The 21,917-nt window shown below is 45.6% G+C and overlaps 1 protein-coding gene across 1 annotated transcript in view; it reads right to left on the bottom strand.

Annotated features, from left to right (window-relative positions):
• LOC144175800 (frequenin-2-like) overlaps nt 1–21,917 on the bottom strand; it is a 559,531-nt gene that overhangs the window by 216,239 nt on the left and 321,375 nt on the right. The window contains exons 3-4 of the mRNA XM_077704804.1: nt 11,575–11,623; nt 5,352–5,441 (exon numbers count right to left, since the gene is read on the bottom strand). Of these exons, the coding sequence (XP_077560930.1) occupies nt 5,352–5,441; nt 11,575–11,623 (139 nt within the window). The remainder of the gene's footprint in view (nt 1–5,351; nt 5,442–11,574; nt 11,624–21,917) is intronic.

Raw genomic sequence — 21,917 nt, 5'->3', positions numbered from 1 at the left:
GGATTGACGTCCATTTTCTCTTCAGATGTCCTCGGAGTTGCCGACTTGTCGGGCTCCTTGGACTGTGGACCCTTTCGGGGGCCCTTTTCTGGGGCCACGACCGCCAGGGGTGCCAAGGGTGGCACAGGCGGTGGGGCGGAGGTGGAAGCACCTGCCGGTCCCTCCACGTCCATTTCCTCCGTGCCATCAGGTGAACTGGGGGCCAGAGGAGTGGAACCGGAAGGAGCGGCACCACTCCCAACCGGGTTGGTTGCCACCGCAACCGCTGAAGGTTCCCCCTGCGGCACGGTGACGGATTGAGCTGCCAACAGCAACTCAGCGGGGGGCTCGGGCCGGGCACAGTCTGGGCCGCAGTACTGTGTCCCTGCCGAAGCAGAACGCCGCTCCGCCCCCCGGCGAGCTGCGTCTGCGTACCTCCCCAGGGGGAAAGAGGCGAACCTCTTTCGCGCCTCTGGGAAGGAAATGTTCTCGGTTACTTTTATGTTTATGATTTTCTTTTCTACTTGGAATTTTTCACAGGTGCGGGAGTATGCTGGGTGGGGTCCCTGGCAGTTGGCACAGGTGAAGACCTGTGTGTTGCAATTATCAGTGGGGTGATCGTTCTGGGCGCATTTGGCGCAGGTTAGTCTTCCGCGACAAGCGTTAGTGCTGTGACCGAACCACTGGCACTTGAAGCAGCGGCGCGGGTTCGGAATGTATGGACGAACTGGGCAACGGATGAATCCTGCATTTATGTGTTCTGGAATTGTGGATCGGTCGAATGTTAGGATGATGTGCTTCGTGGCTATTTCTTTGTTGTCTCTCCGGATGGTGATCCGCCTCACTGCCGTCACACCTTGATCTTTGAGGCCCTCGAGGAGGTCGATGTCTGTCTCGTTTAGGAGATCCGTCTCAGAGATCACACCCTGCGAGCTGTTGAGGCTGCGGTGGGGTGTGATCCTGACATCTAGATCGGCCATGCGGGTTTGGTTGAGAAGACTTGTTGCCTGTTGCTGATTATTGAGTTCTACTAGGAGTTCACCAGTTCTTTGTTTTTTAGCCTTATAAGATTTGCCTACAATGTTTTCAAGGAATTTCGAGATCAGAAATACAGACTTGGAAGTGATGGGGTTTTCTTTTTCTGTTGATTCGATTATTAGGAAGCGGGGGTAGTTGTCCGGTTTATGGGCAGCGATTGCAGGGAGTAGTGGGAAGGAAACTTCGGTGCGGCCCCTTTTCAGGGACCGATCGTGTTTGGAGCGGGGTTTTGAAGAAGCCATGAATTAATAAATTCTATTCGGCCGTGGTGCATCCGCCCACCCCGGGGCTGAACAAGGGGACGCGACAGGTACTTGCAAGCAAGGCCTGCCTGCGCCAGATTTACACCACGGCTATAACCACATATGGCGTAACACAGGGTTGTTAGCCGCACCAGGTTAACCCTAGCCGCCAAGAAAAGGAGAAGAACCAAGAAGAGAGAAGGTGACAGGAAAGTTGTTAGAAAGAGGATAGGAAAGTAAAAGATGTTGAGGAGGACAGGAAGTGGCGACTGCCGATTCCCTCCGGTCGGGTCAGGCCGGAGGTGCCGTCTACGTGAAGCGTGGGCCAAAGTGGTGTGTTGCCTTTGCCGAGGGGCCTTAAAGGTCCAAACACTCGGCATTGGCTCAACCACCAGGTTCCCCTTTTCCCCGGACACGGCTCTGCCACGCACGGCTAGACGTGGGTGCTCGGGGTCCGTGGTGTCGCACATACACCAAACATCTGCTTGCGCAGATGCCCCCTGCGGGGATTCAGGTAATCCTTAATGCAGTGTACGAGGGTCGTAGAAATACCGACAAGTGACAACTTATGTAGCATAAGAGTGTGAAGGACAACATGAAAAGCCTTTTTAAAGTAAAAAAAAAATCGGCCACCATAGCAACTGATGATATGAAGACTGAGGAAACAGCGCAGCTGCTGGTGTTCACTGGCTTTTACTAGGGTTCTCTTAAGTCTGCCCCTTCTTTAAGGAAAAGATAGCTAAAAAGCGAAATTTTCTCTATTCAAACTGTATTAAATCGAAGGTCCAAAATCCACCCAACTGAAGTCTAAACTCGAAACCGCCAATGTCCGAAGGAAACGTCCACTTCAACTCAGCCAAAGTCCAGAGCCAACGCCCGCACTACGAAGCCAGAGAAAACGATGTGCGCCCAGAATGCGATGATAGCATAATCGGATAGACAGCGGTTTCATAACTGGAGGGACTGGTGCGATTGCCACCCCGGGAAGCGCTTTTTTTTCTTTGCAACTGGCTGCACACGTTAGTATTCCCTCCGCATCTAACCCCGTACCCCTCGAGCCTTTGCGGTGGCACAGTGGTTACACTGCCAGTTTCACTCCCAACGCCTGTTCGTGGGCTTCTCTCCTCCTCGCCACATTGCCTCACACTTCTTGACCTAGCATTTTCCCCGCTCTACTTCGCCGAGTGAAATTTTTTGTTGACGACCCGCTCGAACAGAAGAAATGTTGAACAGATCCGCACTAAAAGAAGCAGTGTTACATTGTACGGCATGGTCGAATGATAAAGCAATGTCATGTACGTATTAGGTTTGTTGTGTAAAGCAAAAAAAGACCTGTGCGAAGGCCTCGCTGAGACGGAGTGACCACATTATCTTGAAAGAGTTTAATAAGGTAAGAATAAATATTTGTTCGAGGGCTTTGCAACAGATGGGAGTTAGTGATAGTTGTCTGTAGCTGAATACTTTATCACGGTTGCCAGATTTGTACAGGGGCGTGACATTTTATAGTTTGCACTCTCGTGGCAATTTTCCACACCTTATTGATACGTCATACAATACGACTACAAATTCGGCAATGTGAACCGCACAACTTTTAAGGATGTGATAAAACGCCCGTGGGCACCACGCGCACACTGTTTAAGCGTGTTCAAAAAATTCCTTGCACCTGATTCGGTTATTATGATGTCGTTCATTTCTGGTAGCACGTTGAGCGCCGTAATTGTAGATAGCAAATCAATGTTGAGAGTTTGTCAGCTCTGTTTTCCTCCTTCATCACTGACGTGTTTTGATGAACACCATTAATTTTACGCTTGAGAGAGACCGATTGTAGGGGCACATGACTGTTTATACATATTCCTACAATCCCTTTGCTGTTGTGAATAAACCGCATTATTTGGGTTAATTGATAGATCCTCCTCATTATCTGTTGCGACAGCGCTTTGGTAGTCAGATTTTGTGTAATAAAACTGAGGAGTATAGTGGTTTAAGGGTTCAGACAGTAGTGGTAGCAGGCGAGGATACGCCAGCAAACGTTTTTCCCGTAACATTTGTTCCGGCAACTGCCTGTGAGTATTTTGCTTGTTTCTATGTAAAACGTGTGCCATTTTAAATCCTATGCCTTGAATATAAGAGATTGTCAACAAGGTAATCTCTAACTTCAAAGCGCCGCCGAGTACTTCATTGCCGGAGTCATCATACAAACTCGTAGCGGTGTCCGACAAGACTCGTTGCTACAAAACTAGCCTCTGCGATTCTAATGTAGTACCAACCTGAAGCATACCTTCTGGGAATGCAAATATTATCTGCAGCTTAAGTAGAGACTACTGAAAGAATCTCGCAACTCGCAGCAACTGAACACCTAGACGTACGACCTGCGACAAGAAAGATTCCGAGTGGTTACACACTTCTAAGCACCGGTTCAAAGTGCGTATAACCAAAGCCCTCCATCTGTGTTCATAAAAAGGAGCCCATCTGTATGTTTGTGCGTTCAGGATCGCGTAATAATGCAGGGCCTCAATTCGTATGGACCTTCTACCAAAATCGACCGTGTGCCGCCCCGTCCCACGCCGAACTTCCGCAAAATAAACATCCTTCCCTCTGTGTACCCCAGCCTTAACGAACTCATCAAACAGGCTACTGGCCAACCGCGCTTTATATCATGTTGATATCTAAAGCATTTTTATTCATCTTTTTAAGCTTTGTAAGCTGCATCAAGGCACTCACAGTGACAAGGCAGTCAGTACTAATAACTGCGCAGAAAATCAGGGCGCAATGAAGTTCTTTTGCCAAAGCCACTTTTTTCGTGATCAGATTTATAACTTGAAAGTGAGTATCTTGCTCATATTCTCCATCATCACAAGCGCGATAGCCGGAAGAACTCGCAAAGTAGTTCCAACTGTCTCACACGAAGCAACCCCTGTACTTTCCGAATCATACACTTGAGTACAAGCCATACAGTGCGACCCATTTCTAGCCGCTCGAACTCGTTGCAAGGCGTTTTAATAATCCGCTGCACGTGTAGCACCTTTAAGCTGAATTTTGGAGTACAAAAATCAACCTTTAAACTCGCGGAACCATTTTTTCTACATGCATGCAAGTTTGCTTTGGGTGTACAGCAAATGAGAAATGACTACTATGTGGAAGCTTGGATACCTCGGTATACAACCTTGCAGCATGCGACACTAATGAAACGAGGCAGAGAGAAGGACCAGCACATGCACTCTCTTTTGTAGATCACCTATTTGAAGTTTAGTAGCCCTTTCAGAACGTTTGGGGAATTTAAATTAGGTATGCGGCGCACTTAGACAGCAACAAGAATAATTTCTACAACATTAGTACCTTCAAAACGCGGCGAGATAACTTTGCGGAACTCAGTCTTCATACACTGGAGGCATAAAAAGTCGACCAGCTTGAAAGTGTACTCAGCAGCTGCAGTGATGGCAGCAAAGTAATAAACACAACAATTGCGTGACCATATATGCTAAATAAATCTGAACTAATCCTTGAAGTTTTCCTGTTAATTCCTCAGCACTTTATTTCTTTTTGTTTCTTTTCGCGCTTTACGGTATACCGCTCAATATTGAACCCTTTTATTCTTTCCATATATTCATTTAAAGCGACAGCCCGCCTTTTTCTTGTGCCTTCACAACTTTATTTCGGCCTGAAAGTATTGTGCCGAAGGTTTCTTAAGGCTTATTTTAAAGACGGCTGCTTTATAACTATAGCAAGAAGCAAAGAGCTCGATGCATGACGTGTAAGCCATGGTAAACAGCCATTGCGGCCGGCAATCGTTATCGGCTTTTGTCGGTGCCGTTAAGACCGAGCGCCGCACCGAGCCTACCTTTTTCGGATGGTATCCTCACCAACATAATACATCCACGTCGTCCTCTATGGTCACGTGACCATAAGGGAGAAAGAACAGCTCTTGCTGAGTCATCTGACTCCCCCTACGGTCTTCGTTTTCATTTTATTATTATCGTTTATGTGATTTCCGAGTGACTTACAAAGCGCTGTAGATCCCTTTTTCGTGGAATAGCGCTATAGTGTTTTGTATAAAAAAGCAAGCTAAGGAGTGGGAAGACGACATTCACTCACCTTGTTTTCATCAAAAACCCGGAAAACCAGCGATGCAAACTTCGAGGGATCACCTTGAGGAAAGAATTGCTTGTATATCCTCAGAAAACCCTGGAAAAATGAACAGTATAGAAGCCAAAAGAAAGCATTACAGAGATTCAAAAGAGCCATTTGAGAATGTGTATAACAATTGAACATCACTGCGAACGCCAAGAGTGAGTTAATGCCCACAAAGCGGGAAAAAAGCTCTGCACATCTGGTCTTACGGTGGAAACAAGCACCTGCTTTTCCCCAGGCATTTCATGGGTCAACATTGTTGCCTATAAAGAAGTCCGGGGAGCAAAAGTTGCATACACACGTAGAATGTTTTCTTTCTTCTACCGATCGCAGCATCACTTTGCTGTGCCATAGTCACTATACCTGGTGCCCCGAAAAACGAAACAAACTATGGTCTAGCGCAAGCAAGATTTGCACAGGCAGCTAAAAATTTACCTTGTAACTTAACGTCCCTCTCGAGGGTGAGGCGCAAGCTTTGAAAGAAAATGAAAGGGCAACCAGGAGCAAGTTTTTTTGGGCTCAGAACTTGCCAAAGGTACCAGAAAAGGGATACTGGTAAACCTGACGTTACACGCGGCGTAATACTGAAAGTTACGCATAAAGTGCATTCATGAAGCTTGCATTCTACATTACAAGGGAGGTTATGAATCTAGGGGTCGAATACCTAAAGCAAAAGTAATTTTAATTTGAAGTTAAACAGTTGCACTAGGAAAGGACTGTTCGGGTAAAACAAGGCCACTTCTTTCTCCGTGATATGAACGGGGCGTAACGTTTACGGGACGAGGGCGTAACGGGGCGTAACGTTAATGGGTAAAGGTGCCCAGCACAATACAAATCGCACTGCTCATTGCTCATTTTTTTGCCAGTTTAGAATGCCAGAACAGGCAGAAGCGAAACTCCACATGAGAACAATGATATCAGGCTTTCGTTTCATGGTTCCAAAATATTCTTCTTCTCGAAAAAGGTTGACAAAAAACGCGTAATAAACTGCTATAACCCCTGCGTCGTTTTCGTTAAGCAACTTAACCACGCGGGATAGATAGAAGGGGAGGAAGATGTGAGTACCCGAAAGTGTCCTCAAGAGTACGTGTCCACGTAAGAGTAAGTCCGCTCAGTAAGTGGCTACGACTAATTATCCAACTAATGCCCGCAGCGCCTGTGTAGTTAATTGCGTTAGTTTTTATAGCTGCCATGATTTGAAGCGCAACAAAAGCACACAGACGAAGAACAGAGTAGACGAGACAGGCGCTAATCTCGTCTACTCTGTTCTTCGTCCGTGTGCTTTTGTTTTTCTTCAAATCGTGGCATCTATTCAGCAACTAGCCCAGCAAGAAGTTATTCTCAGTTTTTATAGCGTCAGCTATCAGTGTCGATGCAGGAACTTGTCAATGCCGAAACTTGTCGCATCGGCAAGTTGTAGGTAAAGGGCATAGTTTGCACGTGGACGAGCTTACTATATTAAATGGGTGATCCTTGGACAAGCATATCGGCATAGCTGCAAAGGCTGCCAGCAATCTCGGGAAAGTCTGATAAAATGGCTAGAAAATACACAATTTTATAACTCGGTTACTATCAATTTATCAATACTTCAAATCAGCTATGACTTCAGCTGACGCCGACGTTTCCCGCACACCAGTGTGACCATCCTTAAATTATTTTTAGTGCACTGAAGTGTTTCCGATATGCGTAGTCTGTGAGAAAAGAGAGTTACTCACGCGTTTTGAGTGCAACCATAGTTGTGGTAGTTTGAGCTTGTGTCTTCATTTACCTTGCCTGCCTTGCCTTTCTTGAGTTACAGACAGCAAGGCATAAATAGCTGCCAAAAAGCTCGAATTATACTGTCCCTACAGTTCAATAATTACAAACTATTCAGAATAATTGCGTGTGAATATTGTCTTGTCCGCATATATTTTAATGTCGAATGTACCATTCAAAATCAGGCGCTTTGCATCTTCTTGATGAATGCAGAAATCGCAAACTATTTCTGTAGCCTGTTTCTATCACACTTTCAAGTAAATTCTACTGTAAACCAACATATCATTTGAACGCCTGGGTAGCCTGTGACTTGTACTACAGTAGACAGTGATATGGACATGATTGCCATTACACTTTCAGTTGGCGGTGCTCTAAAAAACACCCGAAACTTCAGTACACACTAAACCTTTTTTACATCCCTTTAGGGCAAAATGGGTGTAGCATAAGGGCAAAAAGGGTGTTCGGAACCCATGGCCCATTACACTCTTTTTCTTCAATCTCAACACCCTTTCCTAGCTATACACCTTTTTTGTGTGAAAAAAAGGGTGTTGATCAACTTCAACACCCTTGGTTTTCATTCGGGTGCTGAAAGGGTGTGGAAAATGTGTTCAGCTGTTCATTGAATAAGGTCATGCAGACATGTATAATTGCACTGTGAAGAACAAGACATCCCCTGACACCCTCCTCTACTCGAAGAAATATACAAAAGCAATAAAAGACTGCTCGTCTGCAATGATCGCTCGTTTCCATATACGGTGTGTCCCATGCCCCAAGTTCAGCTTTGGCACGTGAAATATCAATTTTAATATTAAGAAAAAACTATAGTTGTGTGGCAAAAAGGGTGTTGAACGATGGCAACACGCTTGGCTTTCTGTAGGGTGTTGAAAAAAAAAACGTTGAGTTTCAAAAAAAGAACAGCGCAGCTGCGGGTCCATCCAGTTTCTTTCTGTGTCGCTAATTAGGTTTTGCTACGTTTTCTAGGATTTGCGATGTTCTTGCTAAACTACGGTAAGCTCTCAGGGGTGAGGCGAAGTTTAACCAGATTTTACGAGGCTGTGCCTGTGTGTCCCCCCCACTGACAGCGGATCCAGGAAGGAAAAAAGCTAGGTCGACCCTCAACTATGCTGTTTCTCTAGCCTTATACCACCATTGCAAGCTGCGCCAATTCTTTTTGCTTTTGAAATTCAAAAAAGACTAGTGACTTTCAAATGGTGTAGTAACAGATCCGTATAAGCTTGCGCATTCTGTGATAACACTCGAACAGGCTACAAAGCCAGCTTCACTGGTATAATATCTTATCTGTGGTAGTGCACCCTTTACAGGGAGCGCAGTTCGTTTTCTCTGTCCTTTTTTGATAACGCCACCGAACCTAGTTCACGGTTAAACTGTTTCAGTTTTAATAAATCATGCCAATTTACGTTGTGTGAAACATCCTGAGGTAAAAAACATACTCCACTTGTAGAAAATTTTCTGTCCACCAGTGTAAAATACCTCCAAATTTGAATGTGTCTTACACTATTTTTCTTACACCCTTTTTCTTTACACCCTCTTTATCAGTTTTCAACAGCCTAATTTGTAGCTTTACGCCCTTTTGGGAAAAAGGGTGTTAAAATATTGAACACCCTTTGTGAAGGGCGTTGAGATGGCGGGGAATGTTTGTCTGGCATTTAATAAAATTTTATTATTTATTGAACATAATAACTACCTCTCGATTAAAAAGTTTTTCCAAATCCGCATGAGAATTTGTATATGCTTACAATAAAATGCATAATTCCAAATTTAGCGCTAAAATAATTTATTTTTGCGACCAGCCCACCGGCTCTATTGGAGAACTTTCGTCTGCTTGCTATAAAAGCATGAAGAACTGATATATTTCTAAGTAGGCATGTACTCGCTGTCCCCATGCATCCAGTTAGTTATCTTGAGCAATTTAATTGATGGCCAAGTGTGAGTTCTGCATGTAGAATGTGTCTGTATGTGATGCTTTGCTCTCGGCGGCCCATCCACACCGTCACACGTAGCTCCGCTGCCCACTCCCTATTTTAGGGTGTTGAGCAACCTTAGACCCTTTTTACGGTGTTCACACGAGTACCCGTTTTCATCTTTACACCCTTTTTTAGCCAAAACACCTTTTAAAAGTGTTCTCCATTGGACAAGATTCGTGCAATCTTTTCGGCCAAAAAGGGGTGTAAGAAAGCTATAGGAAAGAGCAAACGACGAGATGCAAGCTCACTAGCAACTGTTCAACTACAAATTAGTAGCATTATCGCGTGGTTTCTCAAAAGGACTGAAATTTTTAGTATATGCACGTGGTTTCAGCTTCTATCCGTTAGAAACGCAGGCCGAATGCCTGCGAACCTCCAGCTACAGTTGGTCTTTCCTGGAAGAGCACCGTTAATCCTCTAACACCTGCTGGACACTCCAGTCTGTGTACTTTCCCCACAACGGCAGGAATTGGGCAAATTACTTTGTTTGAAAGATCTACCAGACTGCAAATGTAGCCAGCGACTTCACGTTGCCGAACGCGAGCGCGACATTTTTCATTGTCTAGTGCCACGAGTACCCCGTTTTTTAGTTATTGCACTGCGGGCTTCGCCTGTCGCCTAATTTGCTCTGTCGGTCATCGTGATTGGTAATGTCGGGGCATTTGGGTGCAGCATACCTACGGGAGTCCTTGAGTGCATAGTATTAATTGTATTGTTGCTAAAATTATTGTTGTGGTATTACGTTTCATGGAGACAAAATAAAGTAACCGGAAATGGAACTGACCCAAATTCTATGTATTTAAAACAAAAACGTCAATTGCAACTGGTATGTTATCAGCCGATTGGTTAAGTTCCGCATTTTGAAGGCTATTTGCATTCTAAGTGGTTTCGTTGCTCCGGTACCAGCGCTTTCAAGGCTGGAAAAAATTGCCCTGCGCTGAAGCGAAAGGAATGCTTCTAGCCGATGCAACGGAATAGGATAGCACAACCGTTGGTGTTATCGTGGGGTGACGACTAAAGGCTGAGGATGCGAAGGGTGATGGAAATTCCAAAAGCAGAGTAATCTTTCCATTAAAGATTTCCTTTTGTACTAGCTAACACTGCGAGTATTTCAGGACGGGAGAAAAGTAATTACTGAAACGCAATAACTAAAATTTAGAGCCCTTCCACTACTGTAGAGATGTAAGACCGTATTAAAACGCTTCTTATGATACATTAGGCTATTTTATTTCACGTAACTTGCTTTATGGGTTTGTTGTAGGTAAAAAAGCGGGCGTAACGCACTGCAAAGCCAGAAGTATACCGTACCAGAGTTCCCTTATTCCATGCGCTAATTTCTTTTATGCGATAAAACGATCGAATTGCTTCATTCAAAGAAACATTATTTCTTTTATTGGGTGTGCAAAGGGAGCTGAAGAAGAGTCGCATGCTCTGTACACAACCTCTTGCTAATGCCTAGTTGCTCCCCACCTGCACTGATATGGAACCCTCCTCATCACACAAGTGGTATGTATGGGATGACAACTTAATTAAACCAGAAGCAATGCTGAAGTAAATAAAAGCATGCAAGAATACAATACTCTATTATGCGAACTTTGTGCGGAGCGTGAACTGCAGAATGTATCGGTCACGGCGCATACCTGCTGCGTCTCAGGATGTGATCGGGTGATCAGCGAACGCATGATGGCGTGCGCTACTCAGCCGATTGTCATGGCAGCACTTCGCTGCCGCCGACAATGTTTAGTCAAAGCGTCTTTGAGCCTCCGGCCCAAAAGGCACGTTGCTCGGACGAGCTCCAAACGAAGGAGGAGCGTCTGGCGAAGTGCTAGAGGCATTGTGAGACATACAGGGGCTCTTCGATTTACAGTCTCGGACTAACCGTGGACTCACCAAGAAGCAGACCGTATTCGATTTTAATGTATCCATATGGCTTCAGGGTATCCACGGGCTACCCGCGGACTATCCATGGTGAGTCCGACCCTGTAAATCGAAGAGTCCCACTTAGTCGTGGCGACGCTGCTGGGAGATGACGCCTTAGCAGCGCGTGCCAACCTCCCCCTCACTCTTTCACCAGGTGCTCCTCAGCCGTTTTATTTCTGCTAGGGTGTCTCGTTCGCTCGTTTGGTTAAGCGGCGCCGCCGCCTTTGCTGGCGCCGATGCCGCCACCAATCCTCTGTACCGGGAGCCGGATTGGTGCCCAGTAAAAATCAAGTAGTTAAGACCTTCCAAATGGTGCAATAGCCTACCTCTTGATAAGTGGAATAAGTGTGAGGGGCCACATCAGCGATTGTCAGTACCCAGCTATCCTTGAGAAACTAAGTCCTTATTTTCTTACCGGTCGAACCATTCATCATTCCAAAAAGCCGTCATCCTGCCGCCAAGAAGTCCTGTGTCCTGTACGCGTGGTTGCAACAATACAGAATTACACCAATATTGACTTTACTCACCTGTTCTGTGAGTTGGCCATTTGGACAATCCTTAAGAAATCCCTTGTACCTGCATTAAAAAAATACATAGGTTACTAGTAATGTACCGACACGCCAAGCAGTTCACATCGTCATTTCAGTAGTGCCTGAAAAGGGGGTTTTATCCGCTGGCCACTCAATATGGCAATGTTCATTATTCGATGAACATTGTCAAGACAACATTCGACGCACAGATCCGAGCAGCATAAGCCTAGAAGCACGCACTGCATTAGACAAGTCCCTGTGCACGAAATGGGCAACAGTGCAGTAAGGAGTGGCCCGGCTCCAAACCGTCTAAAAAAAGACTCCAAACCGTCTAAAAAAAATGTGCTTCAAGCCGATGCAACCCCTGCACTCTCGTATCTCATAATTTCCTTTCACCACTAAATGGTGTTTGCCCTCCCATCCCAAATAAAAGCTTTACTACTACTCAACAACTCTTTTACAAGCCCCCGCGGTAAAACACAGGGGTAAGCGAGACCTAATACCATGAATTCATCCATCGACACTTTGCCATCCGTATACTCTAAGGTAATCACGTGTGTTACAGCTTCACAATGCACCTGACAGGCCAATCCATGCAGCTAAAAATAAAATTTCTGCGAATAACCACGCCCAGCATAAGACGGGACTCAAAATGAATGTTACGCTGTGGAATCCCGCAATGAAATCATGCTGTTCGGCGTTGCGCTGCGAGAGAGCACTGAAAAGATCAAGCTTATTAGCTAATTTATTACATGGGAAAGGGCTGAGGAAGGAAGCTCAAAAAGCAGCTTGAAGTTCCCAAAGCATGAATTGGCCAAGCAAGAGCATTGCGAAGAGGCTGTATTACGTTGTTATCTTGGAATGTAGAAACTTTTGACGAAAACTCAACGCCAGCAGGTAATATTCACCCGGTAAGCAAAATCCAACAGAAAGCAGACAAAAATAAAACGGGACGCTTCTTAAGCGCACGATTGGTGGTATGTTTTTGCTATAAGGCAACCATTTTTTTGTGTGCCCTAAACCATTTAAATCGTTTAGAAGCGAAAGTTTCAAGGTCTGTTCTTTTCCATGAAAACTATTTACTGCAGACACCTGCACGTCCTACGTCATTTATACAAATCAGGCGAAGTGCAACTGATCCCCTCATATTTCCAGCCAAACCTAACACTTATGATTAGAGACCGGAACTTTACGGAAAATGCTATTTTTCTCTTCGAGTCCGTATTAAGCCCATTTAACCCTATTTAACATATAAGCATGAAATAAGGGAAGGGGAGCATTTTAAGCTATAGTTTATTCTGCCTATAAGTGCCTATTTTGACTATATGAACTTTTTAGGGCCTATTTCAATCATACGGGCATATATTGGCTTTTTAGCGCATAACAATGCCTATTTTGTGTTATGCATAGCTTTTTTGTTTTTTCGAGTGGATGTTCTGCAATGACAGTTCTCGCTTCAGAAGCCCGCATCTGGGTGTTTGTCACACGCCGTGTGCGACAAAACTCCATGAGCCATACCAAACACGCAGAGAAACGCAAACTGAAATAGGGCCGCCGCGTCCACGACCTCGCCACATCGGCCGAGCCACCAAAGGCCGTACGCCGTGTCACCGAAGCCAACCTATCGACACGAGCCGTGTCCACACGAGCTGTTTTCTTCTATGTCCTCCGGAGTTGCAGTGTCCACGGACCAACGGGGAAAACTTTTCCCGATGCGCCCTGTCTATGGCTAATGAAATAAAAAAAAGAAGCAAGAAGAAATTAGGCGGGACGCAGAGAGGCACATGCCACCCACGATCAAGGACACTTCCTAGGGTAAAGCCCCGTGCAAATCTGACACCAAAGTATTAAGGCGACGTCCGAAAATACATGCACTACCGTAAGGCGATCACGGGTACACCGCCGGACGGCAAGATGCAGCGCGTGTAGGGCGAAGAAGGAACAACAGACGGAGCTTCTAGGAATCAGAATCTCGGCTCTTTTGAGATGATCTACTTCCTTCGATCCTAATGTTATTCGGATAACCGATTGGTCAAAATTCAAATCAAGAATGAAAGACAATTGCCGGAGCGGTGAGCTTTAAAATCTAGAGACTGCCATTGGAAGCACACTCCAAGCCTGCAAGCGTTCCGTCCGCCTGTCTCCAAAAGTGACAGAGTTTTACGTGGAGCTGGAGCACCTTCGTGCTGTTCGTCGCTGCGCCGAACGCAGATACCGGCGAACAAAATGTCTCCAATATTTGAGAATTTGCACACGAACGCAAAAGTAGATCCAGCGACGCATTGCTCAACTGCAAGTACAACGTTGGAAATCTTTTTGTGACTCGCTCGACCCTCGCAAGCCTTTGTCGAAGATTTGGAAAACTGTGTGAGGGCTTATGATTCCCGTACAGCACCGCTCCAAATTAAGGGTCTGGCTGTTCACTAGAACCGCCGAGAACTTGAAGTGGCTGAGAACTTCTGCGTGAGGATAGCCAGTGGAGCAGGCCCTTCTATACTGTTGCTCTCCAGTGACATCCCTGCTTCACGGGAATTAAGAATGGACGTCCCATTTTGCATGGAAGAACTGGAGGCGGAATTGGAGGCGTGCAAGCGATCTTCGTCACCTAGGCCTGAAGAAGACACATATGGTGCTCTTTGTCACCTTTGCAAGGATTCCCGACAAGCCGTGTTGGAATATTTCAACGACCTATGGTGTGGCGATTCTGTTCCTCAAAAATGGTCGTCTAGCCGCCTCGTTCCGCTTCTGAAGGCAGAAATAGTATGCTCGATCCAATGGCATACCGACGAATTTCACTTGCGTGTTGCTTTGGAAAGCTGGTGCAGCGCATCACTCATGCACGTCTTGAGTGGTTCCTGGAGCATTACAATGTCTACCGTGATTTCATGCTTCGATTCCTTTGCAAGCGCTCATTCATTAACTGTGTTATTGATTTGATGACTTTTGTGCAGCAACGGAAGTGTGAAGCGCACGTATGCTGCGTTGTTCCTCGAATTTAAAGGGGCCTATGATAACGTTGAGCACGATGCGATTGCTAAGGTACTACGGGCTGTGGGGCTGGGTGGCCGGGTCTACCAGTGAATACAGAACCACCTCACGGGGAGGTCATTCTTTGTAAGAACTGCAGATGGACCGACATCAGGTCACTACACTCACCGTGGTGTTCCCTAAGGAGGCGTCCTGAGTCCTACGCTGTTCAACCTTACACTAACTGGCCTGACTTTCTGCCTTCCAAGGATGGTTCTGGTGTCGATATATGCCGACGATATACGTGTTTGGGCAGATGGCGTGACTCGTCAGCATGTGTGCGACCGACTGCAAAATACCGCAGACTTGACGACTTCCTATTTGCACGGGCAATGTTAAGAAATATTCTGTTGAGTTCTATTCAACCTTATGTTAAATGCTTGAATGTTCTATTCTAAGCACTGTGTATCGCGTGTCTTTTGTTGCGTGCTTCAGGATACGTTTTCTGCATTACCTTCTACGCTGAACCGTAGGGGGGCAGAGGCTTTGTCGGACATTCCGCCTATATCTCTGCCCCTTCACGGATAGAACCAGTGGAAACAATTCTGAATAAAAAAAATATCCAGCAACAAATGTGCACTGCTTGCGTTAACACGAAAACCTATATATGCATACCCTTTGTATAGTAATGGCCAAAGGGTATCATGTGATAAATCACGTTTCTCGGCATAGTTGTCGACAGAGGTCTTTCTTCGAGCGCTCACGTAAATGTTTAAACAAGAGGCTCTCTGCAGTGGTACATGTAGTCAAGCTCATCGGCGGCAAGATGTGCTGAGCACCAATGAAGTCGACGTTAAAGCTCTACAACGCACTGATTTTGAGCTGTCTGCGGTACAGTGCTCCTGTCCTTTCTGGAGCATGCCACACAACTACTCTGTCATTTCAGGGTATACAAGCACAAGCTCAGACCTTGTGAACCTGTCTCAGCCTATCACGGTGTGCGTCCACTGCAGCGACCCTTGCCTTGGATCGGAATCACCATTTGGCAACATTCGTAGAAGTTGAAATACTCAGGAAACATATCAGGCACCTCACCCGCCTAACTGATCATCGCTTCGCGGGTATTCTAGCGACCATTACCCGGGCGCCTTTCGCACGGTTAGTAGCTACCCATAACATCAGCATGCCATCGAACATACGCCGGCGATGGGACCGCTCCTTCTGCTGTAGTGTGTCTACAGCCCCAAGTGTGCCTAGATGTTCCAGGAGTAAAGAAAAAAGTGTGATCTGCCAATATCGGCCCTGCAGGCGCTAACTTTGACGTACCTGCACACGAAGTACAGTGAGCGAACCATGGCTCGGTAACATTGTTGGGTTCTGCCAGCGCTGTTATTACACCACAAATATCCCTGTCCAGCTAATTCAGGATAGCCAATACTACAACCTCCACGGCTACAGAACTGAGGGCCATCCGTAGCGCTCTTCACACCATCGAGCAAAGTTCATGCCGGAGATGGGCTATCTTCCGTGTTTCGAAGCCACTCAGTCACTCCAGTCAGCCCTGTGCCGGGGACCTCACGAAGAGCTACTCGTAGAAATAAGAATGCGCACGACTACGCTGCCCAGGCGGGTCATGATGTCGCCCTGAAGAGCATTACCAGTGACTGCGGCAATGTCAGTAATGAAAATGGCACGCTGCCGCCCGGTTGGCGCATTAAACGGCGCCGACTGTACTCACTCCATTGCCTAAGACAGACGCAGCTAGGCCCTCCGCATACTTGACAAGGAAACAATTTCTCAATGGTCTGCAGAGGAGATTACATGTTCACGTGTTGGTGCCCTTGACCCGTACCTGCAACGCCCCCTTCCTCTAAGCCTCCTACGGTGTGACGTAACTCTTCTTTTCCGTCTCTGGCTGGGGGTGGCATTCACAAATGCTTACTCCTACTTAATAGGAATGGCAGCAAGTGAGTTATGCGAAACATGCGGCACGCCGGAGACGGTACACCAGGTTTCATGCGAGTGCCCACGCTCTTCGCCTGAAAGAAAGAAGCTGTCGTGAGCACTGAGTAACCTAGACTCTCGGCGGTAATTTTCGCAGGAGAAGATTCTGTCACTAGCCCCCTTTATCATCCACACTCAGAAGGCGACTGAGGAACTCTTACGGTTTCAACGGGCGATGAACTTAAACACCAGAATATAGACTGAAAGCCTCCAGGGGCAGTTGCTGCAATTAAACGTTTAGTGCTTTAGCGGTGGGCATACCTGTCTGCTGCAACTTGTCTTTATTCTTTCCTTCCTCTTTTTTTCCTGTTTTCCCTTTCCCCCATGCACGATAGGAAACTAGGCTTTAGCCAGGTTACCTTTTCTGCCTTCCTTCTACATCCTTCTTTCCTTACTCCGGACAGCCGCCATTTTCTTTGCCTGGTATCCGTCCAGAGCATTTGGAAACATAGCAATATGGAAATTAGTTCCCACGAAACTAGCGTGCTGTCTAATATTGATAATCATGCTGTTCCTGAATGGTGTTACTCTGGCATCTTCGCTAGCGATTTCTTTTGCAGAACAGAATATCTCAGTAATTTGCATGGAAATATTGCACTTCCCTTTGCTATTCATGGGATTCATGGCTGTTGGGAAGAGCTGAGGAGGCCGTCCTGCTCTGTCAACGAATACACCCTTATAGTTAATATTTTCGATGCGTAGTTTTCTCTTAAAGCAGCGGTTACCGATTGTGTCTCTTCCAACAGAGGAAGGTTTTGCTCCTTGAAAGAACTCGGCTATGCGCGGAGAACTACAACACAAATACTTTCCAGTGGTATAAACAGCTTTGCAGTAGAGAGAGGCGTCAGAGCCGAATTACAGTAGAACTCTGCTTTTACACTCCTCAGTGCTGCGTTTTCCTGGCTGCTAAGTTTTTTTTGTCTAGTTTCGGTGGAGCTCACATAGAGTCCCATGTATCAAAATCCTCACTCTTACGTCGTGGGTCGAAGTGCGTTCCCTGATCATTCGTCCCAATCTGACACCCCAAACACGCCGGGCAACATGCACGGACCGCCATTTCGATGTTTGACGAGCCTTGGCCAGGTTTGGCTACGGAACTAACGCATCATGTCCATACACCAACTAGCAACTCCGATCGCTTTGAGGAACTAACTGCATGAAGCCGCGCACGGTTGCGATTCGTCACTACTAGATGGCCCTATGTTACCCTAAGCTATCACCATCATCACTGTGCTTACGACGGAAGTTTTGCTACGGAATGCCGGAAGTGCGTGTTTGCAATACAAGCACCACCGCAGGAATAGCACGCTCTCTCGTCATGATCGTGCACTTCAAGCCTTGAGAACCCCGTTGAACTTGGAGCCGCGCACTCTGTCATGCCTTGATGGCGTCGCAGAAACGAGACGTGTTTTCCCTTCAGAAAAAGCTTGACCTACTAAACGCAGTACACAAGCAGCAGCGCGGAAGAGAGTCGACATCGCTAGGGACCTTGCATTACCACCTGTAGTGTTTTCCAACGATCGCAAAAAGCTGAAATCCTACATTCTCGAGTTTTTTAGCGCTCGAAAGCGAAAATAGCAGAAATACATGGTTTCAAGTCAAAGCTACACTGTTGCGTTCATTTTCGAAAGTTTCCTCACTGCCGGGTTTTCCTGGTTGTTGCGTTTTCTTTAGCCAGTCCGGTGAAAAACGTATGAACAGTGTTCCACTGTATTTACACCACAGTACACTAGAACGTGATTTGGCACATTCGCGTGCTTATTTCCCACTCTTTCATTTCCGCAGCTGAGCGCTTGGCCGTTTCTACAACGCTTGGCATTTCCACTCTTGCATTTCCGAAGCTGAGGGCTGGGGCGCCACTCTGACTAAGAATGCTGAGCTCATTTCGTAGGTCTAATACAGATCTTCACCATCCAGGAAAGACCGGAGGCTGATAGATCCATTCCTATCTGACATTATGCGATTCTGTATGACATAAAAGTCCTGAATTCCGTGTGCTCAAAGAACTGCCCAAGCTTCTGAGCAGCAAACATTGATATTCCAGATTATATAAGGGGCGGATAGAGTTTTTTTCTGAGGGGGGGGTCACCATGAGGGAAACTTTTGTTTCCTTCATGGCGGTCAGCTTCTATCAGCCATGATTATGATGATGATGATGATGATGATGATGATGATAGTGATGATGAGGATGTGGTGGATAGTAGCCTTTTTTATTGACTGTTTTCGCTCATGGTAAACCCGCCTAGTATGCGGCAAGTGCAGCGCCCATAGCAAAGTCCGGTATCGGTCTCTCCGAACTTAACGCGAACGGACGTTGTCCAACACAGCCGTATGCTTAGGCGGCTAGTCTGACACTATATCTGTGTGTCTCTATATTCCAAACGCGGATACAGAATATCTTATTTTTTGAGGTGGGGGGCAGATTGAGGGACGTCCATACGAGTCATACCTGGTGCCTAGTGTAGGTCGTCGACTCCCAAAGAAATCGACGCACATGCTTTCAGAGGGGAGGCGGCGCTAAGGATATTGACGGCATAGTAATTTTTATTGCAGTAGCTTCGCCTGCGGGCTCTAAGGATGCGGAAAGTGCAAAAATTAACGGCAAGCGAGGCCTACCTCCCAAATAAAATCGTCATCAAAAGTGGAAAAATGTCTCTTCTTTTTCAGTACCAAAAGAAGGGTATTTGCTTTTGAATCCATCATTATCGACCATCGTCAACACCCTGTTTAGCTCCACTGCAGGACGAAGACCTCTCCTAATGGCTTCCACCGACTTCTGTCCTGCGCTTCTCGAGTCCATTCTTTGCACGCGGATTTTCTTATTTCGTCTCTCCATCGAGTGAATGGCCTTCCCCTTCTTCCAGCCCACCTCTCGGTGTCCATTCTGTTACCCTCATGATCTACATGTTGTCAGTGCGTCGTACTACATGGTCAGCACAAGTCCAGCTCTTTAACTTAATTTTAACTATAATGCCTTCTTTTCGAGTTTGCTCCCTAATCCGAGTCGCTCATTTCTTGTCCCTAAGGGTTACTCCTATTACTATTCGCTCCATGGCACGTGGGACGGGTCTCGGTTTGCTTTCTAGTTGTTAAGTAAGGCGGCAAGTTTCGACTCTGTATGTCATCACCAGCAGGATGCATTGATTGAATACCTTTCTTTTCAGAGATAAAGGTAGCTGATTTTATTATTTGGGAGTGCTTGCTGAGTGCACCCCGAATTAATCCTATTCTGCGCCGGATTTCTTTGTTGTGGTTAGGGTCAGCCCTGTGCACTTGTCGGAGGTAGTTGTATTCTTCTACTTCTTCTAGTGTTTGGTTACCTATGCTGAAGAGGGAGCTTTAAGCATATTTATTATTAATTTGGATTTATTCATATTTAGTTTTAGCACCACTGCCATGCTTGCTGATTGTACATTTGCAATCACTTTTGTTAGTTCTGCTGATTCACTGAACAAGACAATATCATCTGCAATGGTCAAATGGCTAAAGTATTACCCGTTTATCCGCAAACCAAAGTTTTCCCAGTCAAGCTTCCTCAGGACACTCTCCAGGCATGCTGCGAACAGTTTTGACGAGATTCCATCTTTTTGTCGCTCCCCATTTCGGATCGGGAATTTTTCGCTTTTTTTGTAAAGGATTATGCTGCCTCTGCATTCTTATATATAGCGTCTAGCAGTCGCACGTAAGTCTCCTCTATTCCTTGGTCCTTTAAAGCGTCCAACACTGTGGCGGTGTTGACTGAATAAAGCGCTTTTTCATAGTCTATAAATTTTGTGTAAAGTGGCCTATTATTTTCTGCGCATTTTTCTAATACTTGGTTGATGACGTGGATGTGATTCGTCGTAGAATATGATCTTGTAAATCCAGCCTGCTTCCTGGGTTGTTGGAAGTCCAGGCTACCATTTATGCGGTTAACTATTACCTTGGTAAACAGCTTGTATACAACCGACAGAATGTTTATGGACCTGTAATTCTTAAGACCATTTTATCCCCTTCTGATATAAAACTATGTCGGCGTAATTCGAGGCTTTGGCTACCTTAAAGTCTTTAAACATTCTGACCATAGTTTAGCAAGCTTTTCCAGAATTATGTCTCCACCCTCCGTTAGAAGGTCTAAGGTTATGCCGTCGTCGCCTGCAGCTTTACCTCGTTTCATGACATTATGTGCTAATTGATTGATTGTGAGGTTTAACGTGCCGTCGCTACACGGGTGATGAGGTACGCCGTAGTTAAGGGTTCCACATTGATTTTGGCCCCGTGAAGATCATTAATAAGCAAATTCCTTATAACCAATCACTAATAGCCAACATCCGTCTTGTTGCCTTCAAGCTTCCTCCTGTTCCCAACGTTTCGTCGATGACTGTCAATTTGTACGCTTGAATGTCAATTGTTTTAGTTGTGTTAATTTTAACAGCAGCGCTAACTCAATTGGGTCGTCTGTACTCGATAATTGTACGTTCATACACTTCGCAGAGTGTTTATTCGTTTGCTGAGTTACTATTCCAGGTTCTTTTGCTACATGCTGCTTTTCCAACTGCCGCTGCTCACTCGGTTTTTGCAGTTGTTAGGTTTTCATTTAGGATGTCAACACTGTTCTCGTTGTCACCGTCAAAAAAAAGTGAATTTTTTCTGAATGACTAGTTTAAATTCCTCCGCTCTTCCTCTGACTGACCTGCTGTTAGATTTGTTCCTTTTAAGAGTTTATGCTTTTCCCTTTTTCGATTCAGCCTTACTTTGCTTCTAACCATGTTATGATCACTGCACCGAATTTTGACTACAACCTCTATGTCCTGCACAATACGTGGGTTTCAACTTAAAATGAAGTTAATTTCGTTTTTTGTCTTCCCGACTGGACTTTCCCCGTTCCATTTCTTATTCTTTCGTTTTCGGAAGACTGCGGTCATTAGCCTTTTCTTTTCATTTATTTAGAGATTAGAGTTCCATACAGAAATTGAGATTAGAGTTCCGTGTAAGTCTTTTCGTGAATTTCTTTTATTTCGAATCAGTTCTACTTGTTCTCTTGTGCAAAGATTGCTTAGACTGTACAATGAAAAGGCAAGTCACCTTCATTTTTTAGCAACAATTTGCATTTGTTTAGGCTTGCTTTGACTGAAGTGCACTGATCGTATTTTTCTTTCCTTCTCCTATTTATTTTTCCTCGTTTCAGCCCACATATTTAGTGGTTTGTGTTTGTATCAGATTTCGTGTTTCATCCTGTGCACCACCGCTTAAGGCCATTGGCTGTTGGTGGGCACGTAGAAATAAAAATGATGATGAGGATGATAATTCCAAAAACCTAGTCCCTACCTCCTCGACTGTTGCAAGTGCCCATTTCAAATTTTCCCACAACTGTTTCTACTATTCTGTTT

The sequence above is a fragment of the Haemaphysalis longicornis genome, unplaced genomic scaffold (assembly GCF_048455015.1).
Source record: "Haemaphysalis longicornis isolate Haplotype H1 unplaced genomic scaffold, Haemaphysalis longicornis Haplotype H1 scaffold_1, whole genome shotgun sequence".
In the NCBI taxonomy this organism is placed as follows: domain Eukaryota; kingdom Metazoa; phylum Arthropoda; class Arachnida; order Ixodida; family Ixodidae; genus Haemaphysalis; species Haemaphysalis longicornis.
Note: the sequence above shows the minus strand (reverse complement) of the source record. Positions and strands in the feature narration are given on the sequence as shown.